We start from the raw sequence: 12174 nt of genomic DNA, 5'->3' as shown, positions 1-12174 counted from the left end.
TACTGGAAATGTAGCCTTTGATTCCACAGATTGGACAGTTTTAGAGTATCTTAAAAATAGGATTCAAATAAGAATAATCTGCCAAGCATATGGTGGAGGATAAGGAAAAGTAACCTGCTGCAATAGAATGAGTTAGAAATTGTGCTCTGTTAGGCCCGGTTTTCACTTGCACTGAGTTTATATTTGTATCTTTATGTTACTGTTCCTTGGATCAGCTCTGAAATACTCTTATATTTACTTGTTTTTGCGTGCATATAGAACCTATGCTGACAAACTGAGCCCAAAGGTGGTCCAATCTTTGCTGGACTTACTATGCAGTCAGCTGAAGAACTTGTTATCACAAGCTGGTGTGATGCTTATGGCTTCTTTTGGAGAAGGGGAAGGTGAAGAAGATGAAGTAGAGTCAAAAAAGGCGGATTCAAATGGGGATAATGAGAAGAGAGATTTCAGAGGTAATTATCTTGTATTATTTCTGCTACAATTTTGAGATATCAGAGACTGTAATAAAACAAACCACTGAATGCTGAGGCCCTCACCTACTTTACTGTATTGATTATTGTTGGGTCATTCTTAACTCTGTGAATTAGATTAAATAAAGCAGTGAAATAATTTTGTGTTCAGTTTAGATTTATATAGACTTGATACATAAATCAATTTAAAGGTAGGAGCAGGTTGAGAATAAGAATTACTCCATCTGGTTTGGAATTAGGAGGACGATACTGTTTTCCTTAAAAAATTAGTTATTAGTAGTAGTATTTTTCATAAATGCTATCATAGGAATTTAATTATCTAAGTTTCAAAATGCAAATAAATAAAGCTTGATTCAGGAAATTGTTGCATTTGCTTTGTATTGTGCAGTTTTGCAGTCTGAGTGGATGGGAAGAGGTTGACCCTACCCTGTCATATTAAAAAAACTGCAGCAAACGATTTTCTGAAATATTAATGTTTTCACATAATTTGCAGTCCCTTAATGAGCATTATGAATTTCTGTGGAAATTGTGTGTTTAAAGACATTTTTAATCGTAGCTTGGTTTTAGGTGTACATATTTTTAGTTGTTCTTAGCTTATAAATAATGCAATGGCTGATGAATTAATAAGATCATTAATTAATTAGAAATTAGGATTTAAGGTTGTCTTTTTCCACAAACATTTTGTTGCTAAAACTGCCTTGGAATCAGGGGTGTGAGGAAGTATAGTGTTTTGCATGAAAAAATCCCATAAAACAAAACCATACGTAGAAACCAATTGTTACATTTTATAGGGACGTTTTAGATAGGATATACATTTTACAGGGATGTTTATAAATAATCACACATATTGGATTTAGGTGGCAAGGTTTTGGTAGTGAGAGGGGACTGCAGGGGTGGCCTCTGTAAGAAGAAATCTGGAGCTTGCCCCCATGTCAGATGGAACCAATTTCAGCCAGTTCCAAAACAGACCCACCGCTGTCCAAAGCTCAGCTAGTCAGCAACACTGGTGGTACCTCTGTGATAACATATTTAAGAAAGGGTAAAAAACGCTGCACAGCAGCTGTGTGAGAGACGAGAGGGGAAAAATGTGACAGAAATGACTTTGGTAAACACCAAGGTCAGTGAAGAAGGAAAGGGACAAGGAGGAGGTGCTATAGGCGATGCAGCAGGGGTTCCCCTGCAGCCTGTGAAGTCTGCGGTGAAGCAGGTTAGGTTGTCCATCTGCAGCCCATTGAGGACCCCTGCCAGAGCCAGTGCATGTGCCTTGAAGGAAGCTGCAGCTTGTGGAGGGCCCACACAGGAGCACGATTCTGGCAGAAACTGGCTTGCGGGGGCCCACGCTGAACCAGTCTCTTCCTGAAGTACTGTATCATGTGGAAAAGGATCCACAGTGGAACAGTTCTTGAAGAACTGCAGCCCATGGGAAGGACCCATTATGGAGCAAGAGTGATAGAGACCTGTTACGAAGTGACCACAACTGCCTCACATTCCTGATCCCTCTGCTCTGCTTGGGGTGGGAGGTGGAAGAGTTAGGAGTGAAGTTGAGCCTAGGAAGAAGGGGTGGTTGGGGGGAAGGTGTTTCATTTTGTCTTTATTTCTCACTATCGTAATCTATTTTTCATGGGCAATAAATTAAATTAATCTTCCCCAAGCTGAGTCTGGTTTGCACACGATGGTAATTGGTGAGTGAACTCACTGCCCTTATCTTGACCCATGAGTTTTTCCTCTTATTTTTTCCCTGTCCTGCTGAGGAGCAGAATGAGAGAGCAGCTTGGTGGGCACCTGTCAGCCAGCCATCATGTAATAACTGATCATTGTATTTTTGCTTCCAGAACAGCTTGTTGCCAGTAACAAGGACTGCTAACATTTTCTGTCATTTTCTATTCAAATCTATGATAGACTTCAAATGGTTACTTCTGAGTTGCTTGGCTATAATTTATATTAAATACATAGAGCTTGCAAACGCTAGTGTGATTCTATAGCCACACTTCTGGTAAGATATATACAGTAATTTCCTGCACAGTTGTTTATAGATCTTAGCATACCGAAGTACCTGTGGTGTATAATGCACTGTGTGTTGAGTAGCCATGTTTTTCCAGATGCATGATAGTCCGCATAGTGTAGCCCAGCCATGTCAACTGGCTGTATTCTGTTCTGGACACACTAGTGTCAAAAACAGAAACATCCAAAACTCAACTGTGAATGTCTTAATTTTTTTTTCTACTTTGACCTTGACTTTAAAAAAATATTATTTGCAGATACTGTAGAAGTAAGGTTGTAAATGAAAACTTTTAATTTAACTTCCTAGCTGCCCTCCGAAAGCAACATGCAGCAGAATTGCACTTGGGAGACTTTCTTGTTTTCCTACGTAGAGTTGTGTCTTCAAAAGCAATTCAGTCAAAAATGGCATCTCCAAAGTGGACAGAAGTACTTCTTAACATTGCTTCTCAGAAGTGTTGCTCAGGTATGGTCAAAATGTACTCAATGGTCACTTGGATTTCTGGAGTGCAGTTCCTAAAAATAGGTCCTGTTAGAACATGTGTTATGTAGCGAACAACTAAAACTAAGTTCAGTAGGTGTGCACAAGTTACACTAGAAAATTGTCCACTGGTGGCAAGCAGCTGGCATCATAGGTGCATGCCTGATGCCAAAGTCACTTTCAGATTATTAACATATTGTTCCGTCTGTAGGAGTTCCCTTGGTTGGCAATTTGAGGACTAGACTTCTTGCACTTCATGTACTAGAAGCTGTATTACCTGCTTGTGAATCTGGCGTTGAAGATGATCAAATGGCTCAGGTCTTTATATTTTGCTATAAGCTTTTACACCTGTTTCTTCAAAAAGTCTCATTTAACTTTTAAATGTTTCATAGGTTTGTTCAGAATCCAGATCAGGTGGGGCTCTGTGTAGATATTTTCTTATCTAAGAGCACTAAATAGTTTGACATTGATACCTACAAAGCAAATAAACAATATATATTCTTTGTTTCCCTCATCTTGGATATAAAATGATCTGAAATATATTCTAATACACCAGGTTGTTGAACGATTATTCTCACTTCTGTCTGACTGCATGTGGGAGAGTCCGATAGCTCAGGCTAAACATGCAATTCAAATAAAGGAGAAAGAACAAGAAATGAAGCTACAGGTAATGACACTGTTACTTTCTCCTTCGGCTGAATGTAACTGAGTTACATTAACCACAAATATTTTGTCCTGTTTCTGATAGAAGCAAGGAGAGTCTGAAGATGAAGATGAGAATCTTCCCATACAGGAAGTGTCCTTTGACCCTGAGAAAGCTCAATGCTGCATAGTGGAGAATGGGCAGGTTCTAACTCATGGAAGTGGAGGTAAAGGATATGGTTTAGCATCCACTGGAGTTACTTCTGGGTGTTACCAGTGGAAGGTAGGTTGCATAAACATGTATTTCTTAAATTCTCTTTGTTTTGGAAATATACTGTGATTTATAAACAACAGCTACCTATGGTTTTTTCCCCTTATGACAATGTTCTTGAGTAAATGACATTTTGGCACTGTTAGGTTTACAGTCTGAGTTGATGACCTTAAGGGTCTTTTCCAACCTAAATGATTCTGTGATTTTCAATCCAAAGTGAAGAGTTTGTGGATGCTTTTGAGCACTGCCATTTGGATATTTCAGTACACAGATTGAAGACTGTGAATCTTTTGTGTATTTGTAGAGGTGATGGTGCTTGTCCCCAAGAGCCATAGTCAGCACAAATATCCGTTGTCTTGCAAAAGTTATGTACTGAACTATGTAGATGTTGAATTTTTCCTTTAGAAAAACACTTCACAAAACATTTTGATTTCTTGCAAAAAGACACATCAGCCTGTCTGACTGGCAAGACCAGATTTTAATATTTAATCTGGAGTGATTTTTTTTAGGAATATAGATACATACACAGTTGTGGTCCTTGTTAGTACCATCTTCAGGACAACACCTCTACTTCTTTTTTTTACTTGAATCTCTGTAAATCACTTGCAGTGAACGTGAATAGTAAAGCTTATTTATTTCTGTAATATTATTTTTAGCACTTGTAACATGGCTTTTGGGTGTATGTCTTAAGTCTGGGAAAAAAACCCAACTTCTTTCTGTATTTACATACAGTTTTCTTAATTACTAGTAGCTTACGTTTAAATGACTTGTTAATGACTGACCTTATACACCAACATGTCATTTTAGAGGTAGAGCATGATTTTAGCTTATTAGCTTATTATTTTTTATTTATTGAAAGGTTCTGAGCAAAACAGTTAAAAGTATGCGCATATATGTAGAAGGTAAATTTTCCTTGCTTTATTGTGTCAAAATGTATGTTCCTGACTTTTTCTCCCCTATTTTGTCTTGTTTTGTTTTGTTTTGCCTGCTAGTTCTACATTGTGAAGGAGAACCGAGGCAATGAAGGCACATGTGTAGGAGTTTCTCGCTGGCCAGTACATGACTTTAACCATCGCACTACCTCAGATATGTGGCTTTATAGAGCCTATAGTGGTAACCTTTATCACAATGGAGAACAAACTTTGACCCTGTCCAGCTTTACCCAAGGAGATTTCATCACATGTGTATTAGACATGGAAGCAAGAACTATTTCCTTTGGTAAAAATGGAGAGGTATTTAACATTAGTTGGTTTTTTGGTGGTTTTTTTTGCAACAGTAATTTGGCATGGATATTTTATATAAAGCTAAGCATGACAGTTAAGACGCTTGACACTTTCAACACTTACAAGGATTGTAATACATGTATAACCTTGTCACATTTCATATTTTTGCTTGTTAAGGTGTTCTAAGTTTGGGGTTTTTGTTTTTGTTTTTTAACTAGGAGCCAAAACTAGCTTTTGAAGATGTCGATGCAGCAGAGTTATACCCTTGTGTTATGTTCTATAGCAGTAATCCAGGAGAAAAGGTAACTTAAACGTTCATCTGCATAGGTGTACTGGTTTTGGCTGCGATAAAGTCAATATTCTTCATAACAGCCCGTATGGTGCTATGTGTTTTGATTTATGAACAAAACAGTGTTGATAATGCAGTGTTTTAGCTATTGCTGAACAGTGTTTAGACAGCATCAAGGCTTTCTCGGTTTCTCACTCTGTCCCTCACAGCAAGTGTGTTGGGGCAGGCAAGAGGCTGGGGAGGAGTGCAGCCAGTCAGCTCGCTTAAAGTGGCTAAACGGATATTCTGTATGATACATCATGTGCAGCAATAAAACTGCAGGGAAGTTTGCCAGGGGTTTCTGTTGCTCAGGGACTGTCTGGGCATTGGCCAGCTGGTGGTGAAGCAATTGCATTTTGCATCACTTAGGGCATTTTGTATTGTTTTATTGTGGGTTTTTTTTTTCCTTTCTCTTTCATTTATGAAACTTTCCTTATATTTTCTCACTTTTGCCCTTCTGATTCTCTTCCCTGTCCTGCTGGGGGAGTGATTGAGTGGCTGGGTGGGGCTTAGCTGCCTTACTGGGGTTAGCCCTCAACAACAGGTCATAAGTTTATCCTTCCCCTTCTGTTCTCCTCTGTGTCAGTGTTATGGATGTTGTTTTATTGGGGGGTGGGGGTGGTAGCTAGCAAGTGCTGAGAATGTCACTGATTATTCGTTTTGGTTTATGACATACATTACTTGCACAGTAGCTAGACTTTGTAAATTCCTATATTGTGCAATCTATTGTAAATTTAAAATGTATTTTAGTACTTAGAATTGATTTACAGACTTAATGTTCTACACACAAAATTGCATTGCCCAGAAACCAGGGAGAGTATAGTATTAGGAATTCCAGATAGTCTTTTGTAAGAAACCATGAACTGTTGTAATTTCAGCATCCTTGATTTTGAAGGGATGGAGGTTTTGATCACTGTTAAGGTGGATCTCCGAAGAAAAAAAAAGACAGTGCTAATAATTTTTCCTATTCAGCAGGAGACTGCTGTATTTATAAAATGAGCTTTGTTAGGTATGTTGAGAAGATAACTTTTAAACTGTTCTCTTTAAACACTTAGGTGAAAATCTGTGATATGCAGATGCGTGGTACACCAAGAGATTTGCTACCTGGTGACCCCATCTGTAGTCCTGTTGCTGCAGTGCTGGCAGAAGCCACTATCCAACTCATTCGAATCCTTCATCGCACAGACCGTTGGACACACTGCATCAATAAAAAAATGGTGGAAAGACTGAATAAAATCAAAACATGTCTTAAAGAAGCAGGCCAAAAGCTGAAGAAAAGTCGCTCAATTCAAAGTCGAGAAGAGAATGACATGAAAGAGGAGAAAGAAAATAAAGAGGAGGAGAAAAATAAACATAGTAGGCATGGTCTGGCTGACCTTTCAGAACTGCAGTTGAAGATGCTCTGTGTGGAAGTGTGGCCTGTTCTAGCAGTAATTGGTGGAGTTGATGCTGGTCTTAGGGTTGGAGGTCGATGTGTACACAAGCAAACGGGACGTCATGCCACCTTGCTTGGAGTAGTGAAAGAAGGCAGTACATCTGCTAAAGTCCAATGGGATGAAGCAGAGATTACTATCAGGTATGCTCATTTCCTGCACTTTTCACAGTCTAGTGGTGTTTTGTACTTGGAAATCTTCAGAAGTAACATACATTTTACATTAGAGTCATGCTGATCAGTTATTTTAAGCTTGGACTTCAAAATTTGGCTTTTTAAAACAAATATTATGAATTAACTTTTTATGCTATCTAGTAATAAAATGCCTTGTATATCAAAGACAAGTTTGATAATTTTTAATTGATGACCATCATTAGACTTCTTAGATTTGGTCTCTAGGTTTCAGAGTTGGCTTGCCAGTTTTCCTAGAGTGGAAATGAGCATTGCTTGTTTTAGAATCTGTATGTATTGGCCAACTAAAATGTTACTCCTGTCTTAATTTACTACAGCTTCTTGGTTATGTCTGTAAAGAACACAGATTTTTACGGGGGGTTAGTGCACAGTTTTGTTGTAAATGATGAACCTGGTTCTGAAGAGAGACCTGATTCAGTTTATCAGAGTTGGGAACAGGTGTTTTTGCTGCATTGTCATTCCCTTCTTAGGGGACTGGAATCTGCTCTGTGGGGTTTGAGGGGTGGTTAAGGTCAGGAGGTGGGAGGATTCTCTCTTGTTAATGGTGGGTTGGATGATGGCATTCAAGTTCATGCTGCCTCAAAGTTGTGTTTGTTCATTCTCTACCTGCCTTAGAGAGCTAAAGGAAGGCCCTTGTATTAGATGTTAATGCTCCAGAGTTGCTGTTCTGCAGATGATGGTGAGAACTAGGGAGGAGGCTGAAAGGAGGTAGATTCCACCTATCTTGTAGACATGCCGTCAAAGGGAAGGCACTTGGAAGGAAACTCTGAAACAAAGCTAGTGGCTTCCCTGGGGTCTCTGGTGCTCTCACAGGAATTGCCTGTGTTTTTGTGTGGAAAAGATTTGATTCACTAAATTCCGTAAACTCCTTCTGGCTATAGTTGAACCATAATCTTCTGGAAAAAATGAGCAGTAATTATTATTTTTTGCCACCAGTTACAATTACATTCTGAAACAACCGAGGTCAGTTCACCTCTTGGAACTGTTGCAACATTAAGCCTATTTTGTCTTTAATGCAAAGGCTGTTGTGACTTTAACTAAATATACTGAAGTGCAATTGATTGTCAAATTTCGTTCCAGATATAAATTCTTTCAAGTATGGCCATATGACAGTATAGCTTAAAGTAAGCATGCCCTTAAAATAATTTGAAACATTATTTGAGTGAAGTGGAACAGTGCTTGAAAATAGGCAAGCTCTTGGTAACGCATTGAATTACGTTTAGAATGTACCTTCTTAATTAAAACCAGCCTAAAGCTTGCTTTCATTTTTAGGTAGAAGTTTACAGTATAAGATGGGAAAACATTTTGGGATAATAAAAGGAAGACTTAAAAGACCTTTGTCTGCTGGATGTATGGAAAATACTAGATGTATGGAAATACAGGCTGGTGAATTTTTGTCCTGCTTAGAGTGAAAATTGATCAAGCGTAGTAGTCCTAAATATTACCAAAAAAACCCAAACCACTGAATATAGATGGACAGATAGACAGACATATATTATGTGTGTCTGATGAGTTTTCAGACGTGTGGTTTTAAGAAGTAACTCTCCTTTCTAGGCAATCTGTCCTGACATAACCAGAGACAGAATTATCATAAGCTGTTAGTAGTGTGCTTGTGATGAATAGTTGAACGGGAATGTGAGGTCAATCAAAGCTTTTCCTTAATGTGAAAAAGGTTTAGGAGTGTTTGTTTGTAAGCTTTTACACATCTATTCACAAATGATAAAATTTGGCCTAAGATGGTTTTTCTTAGTAGAAATCTGTTACATATTTCTAAACAATATAGCAGAAACCTCTGTCAGCACAGAACTGATAGCTTCTGCGATGCTTCTGCGTTTTAATGCTTATTGTTGAAAACCTGTGCATGCTTTGTTGACTTTGCTCTGATACCATATTTCCCTGTTTTCTGCTGATCATAACCTCATTTTCCTGTTTACATTTAATTTTTAGAATTGGTTTATTTTATTAAATACATTTTACATCTTACTTTGCCTACATTATTTCCTGTACTTTCCTCCTGTCTCTCCCTCACTTGCTTTTTCCTGTGTCATTCTGATCTTTATTAAAGCTTCCCAACTTTTTGGTCGCCTAGTGATACTCCATTGTATAATCTGGAGCCCTGCGAACCACTGCCTTTTGATGTTGCAAGATTTCGTGGGCTGACAGCTACTGTGTTGCTGGACCTTACCTATCTGACTGGTATTCATGAAGATACGGGAAAGCAAAGCACCAAGAGACATGAGAAAAAACATAGGCATGAATCTGAAGATAAAGGAGAAATGGACCAGAAGACGGAGGGTGATGTTGGATCAGATACACGATTAGGACAAAGTGCTGATGATAACAAAGGACATAGTACTACAAGCTCTAAGTCAGAAAATGAAATTGCTTCCTTTTCTTTAGAAGCATCAACACTAGGTATGGAATCCCAACACCAACCTGCTGAAGGAAGAAAAAAGAATCATGAGCATACTCCAAGAAATCACGATATAGTGCAGTCAGAAACCAGAGCAGTACAGCTATCTTATCTTTATCTTGGTGCGATGAAGTCACTTAGTGTTCTTCTTAGTTGTAGTAAATATGCTGAACTACTGTTAATACCAAAAGTCCTGGCAGAAAATGGTCACAACTCTGATTGTGCTAGTTCTCCAGTTGTTCATGAAGATGTTGAAATGCGTGCTGCCTTGCAGTTCCTGATGCGACACATGGTGAAACGGGCAGTCATGCGTTCACCGATTAAAAGAGCTCTAGGACTGGCAGATTTGGAACGAGCACAAGCCATGATCTACAAGCTAGTGGTTCATGGACTGCTGGAGGATCAGTTTGGTGGCAGACTTAAACAAGGTACATTTTCAAAATTATGGCCAGATAGTGCTAATTTTTTTTTATTTCTATTAAATTTAATAGTAATGATAATACAAATAACATAATATTGTAATTTTGTAGTGGCTATACTTCAGAGGAGTCTTAATTGGACAGAGAAATTTTACAGATGTTTTACTCTTTTGTAGATACAATACTGACTTTTTGGCCTTTTCCCTAATTCCTTATTTTAATAAAAAGTGAATGCATATCAGTCAACCAGAAATATAAGACTTTCTAATTTGTCTTTAATACTTTTAAAAGATTAGCAGTTCTGCATATACTTGTCAGAAGGATTTGTATGTGACATAAATATAATGAAGTTCACTGTTGTTAAATGTGATTGTATGCAGTCATGTTAACAGATGATGTTGAACACGTGTATGTTCACCTGTGTTTCTGTCTGTGAAAATCCCTAAATCAGTTGTGGGGTTTTGGGGTTTTATTTTCTGAGTTGTTTTTTTTCCCCGAGATATTTGGCGCTGCACTAGCAGAAGCTGAAGAGAAGAAAAAATCTAAAATATTAAAGCTAATTACTGCACTATCTGGTTCTTTGTTGTCTTAAGGACCTCTTCTAAACGAACCAAAAAGCCCCTTCAAAATTGTGACTTACACAGCTGAGTTAAGAATAGCTTTATAGTTAATCAGCTCTAGTCTACCTCTTTCCCCTTTGCCTAAGAGAATAATCTTAGCTGTTACAATCCTAAATCTAAATCTCGGTAACAGAACATCTAACCAAATAAATGGCTTCTGTTATCATCTGGAAAGACTTGTTTGCTATTTACCTTGTATTGGTATGACAATAGCAAGAGCAAATAGACTGATTCCTTTACATAAGTCCATGAGTTATTGGCAGAAGTGTTTGTATGCTGTGCATTTCTGCACACCCTTTTCTTTTGGGGGAATTTTAAATAATGATAGTTATTTTGGAAAGTTTAGCCACAGTTATTGTTGGGCTCTTCACAGTTATATCAACAAATCTTCCTCTAACGTCCTTTTATCTGTTGCAGAAGTAGATCAACAAGTAGAAGAAGGTGATCCATCTCAGCAAGCCCAAACACCAGTTACAACCAGCCCTTCTGCTTCTAGCACAACATCTTTTATGAGCAGCTCTCTGGAGGATACTACCACTGCGACTACTCCAGTAACTGATACTGAAACAGTTCCAGCTTCAGAATCACCTGGTGTTATGCCTCTCAGTCTTCTTAGGTATAATATCTTTATTTTCAGCTTATAAGACTTCGTGGATATAGAGAACCAGCTGTGCAGTTTATATGCAATATATGTCTTTATCTGTCTGAGCATTTGAAAATGTTAATGTTTGTATTTACTGTCAAGAACTGCTCCTGCAGAGGACAGAGTTTAATTCATTTGCCTTGCAGGATGGGTGTTATTAGAAATAAAAAGCTGTTAAGATTTTAATATACACTGTATATATATGTAACAGCTGACTTCTTCAAGACAGGAGAAAATACCTTCCTTACCGTCCTTCAGTTCTCATGTTTATTTGGTACAGTTTAAATTAAAAATCTCTGAAATTCTTTATTTTTAATGAATAGTTGCTAATTCTCAAACTACACTAGATTTTAGTTTGTAGGTAACATCCTGGAAGCTAAGACCTCGTTTCATCCTCGGTACATCTTGAGTGAGCTCACTAGGCAAGTGCAGGACAACAAGGGGATCAGGCCCAGCCAGCATGGGTTCATGAAAGGCAGGTCCTGTCTGACCAATCTGATTTCTTTCTATGACCAAGTGACCCGCCTAGTGGATGAAGCCACACTTTGAATATTGTGTTCAGTTTTGGGCCTCTCACTCAAGAGGGACATGAGTTGCTGGAGCATGTCCAGAGAAGGGCAATGAATCTGGTGAAGGGTCTGGAGAGCAGGTCTTATAAGGAGAGGTTGAGGGAACTGGAGTTGTTTAGTCTGGAGAAGAGGAGGCTGAGGGGAGACCTTATCACTCCCTACAACTACCTGAAAGGAGGTTGTAGTGAGGTGGGTGTTGGTCTCTTCTCCCAGGTGACAAGTGATAAGATGAGAAGAAATGGCCTCAAGTTGCATCAGGGGAGATTTTGATTGGGTATTAGGAAAAATTTCTTCACTGAAAGAGTGGTGAGGCATTGGAACAGGCTGCCCAGAGAGGTGGTGTAGTCACCATCCTTGGAAGTATTTAAAAGATGTGTAGACGCAGCACTTCAGGGCATGGTTTAGGAGTCAAGGTAGTGTTGGTTTGACATTTGGACTTGACAATCCTAGAGGTCTTTTCCAACCTTAATGAT

At 38.5% G+C, this 12174-nt stretch overlaps 1 protein-coding gene across 10 annotated transcripts in view; it reads left to right on the top strand.

The window, feature by feature from the left end:
* HERC1 (HECT and RLD domain containing E3 ubiquitin protein ligase family member 1) overlaps window positions 1–12174 on the top strand; it is a 118270-nt gene that overhangs the window by 67299 nt on the left and 38797 nt on the right. For 8 of the 10 annotated variants that reach the window (XM_064456679.1, XM_064456678.1, XM_064456685.1 and 5 more), the window contains exons 30-39: window positions 259–452; window positions 2779–2934; window positions 3161–3267; window positions 3506–3616; window positions 3698–3874; window positions 4855–5094; window positions 5304–5387; window positions 6469–6989; window positions 9103–9878; window positions 10907–11105. In XM_064456679.1, coding sequence (XP_064312749.1) covers window positions 259–452; window positions 2779–2934; window positions 3161–3267; window positions 3506–3616; window positions 3698–3874; window positions 4855–5094; window positions 5304–5387; window positions 6469–6989; window positions 9103–9878; window positions 10907–11105 — 2565 coding nt within the window. The remainder of the gene's footprint in view (window positions 1–258; window positions 453–2778; window positions 2935–3160; window positions 3268–3505; window positions 3617–3697; window positions 3875–4854; window positions 5095–5303; window positions 5388–6468; window positions 6990–9102; window positions 9879–10906; window positions 11106–12174) is intronic. The other 2 variants (XM_064456680.1, XM_064456684.1) reach the window with 2 other exon arrangements.

This window comes from Phalacrocorax carbo, chromosome 7 (assembly GCF_963921805.1).
Source record: "Phalacrocorax carbo chromosome 7, bPhaCar2.1, whole genome shotgun sequence".
Taxonomy (NCBI): domain Eukaryota; kingdom Metazoa; phylum Chordata; class Aves; order Suliformes; family Phalacrocoracidae; genus Phalacrocorax; species Phalacrocorax carbo.
Note: the sequence above shows the minus strand (reverse complement) of the source record. Positions and strands in the feature narration are given on the sequence as shown.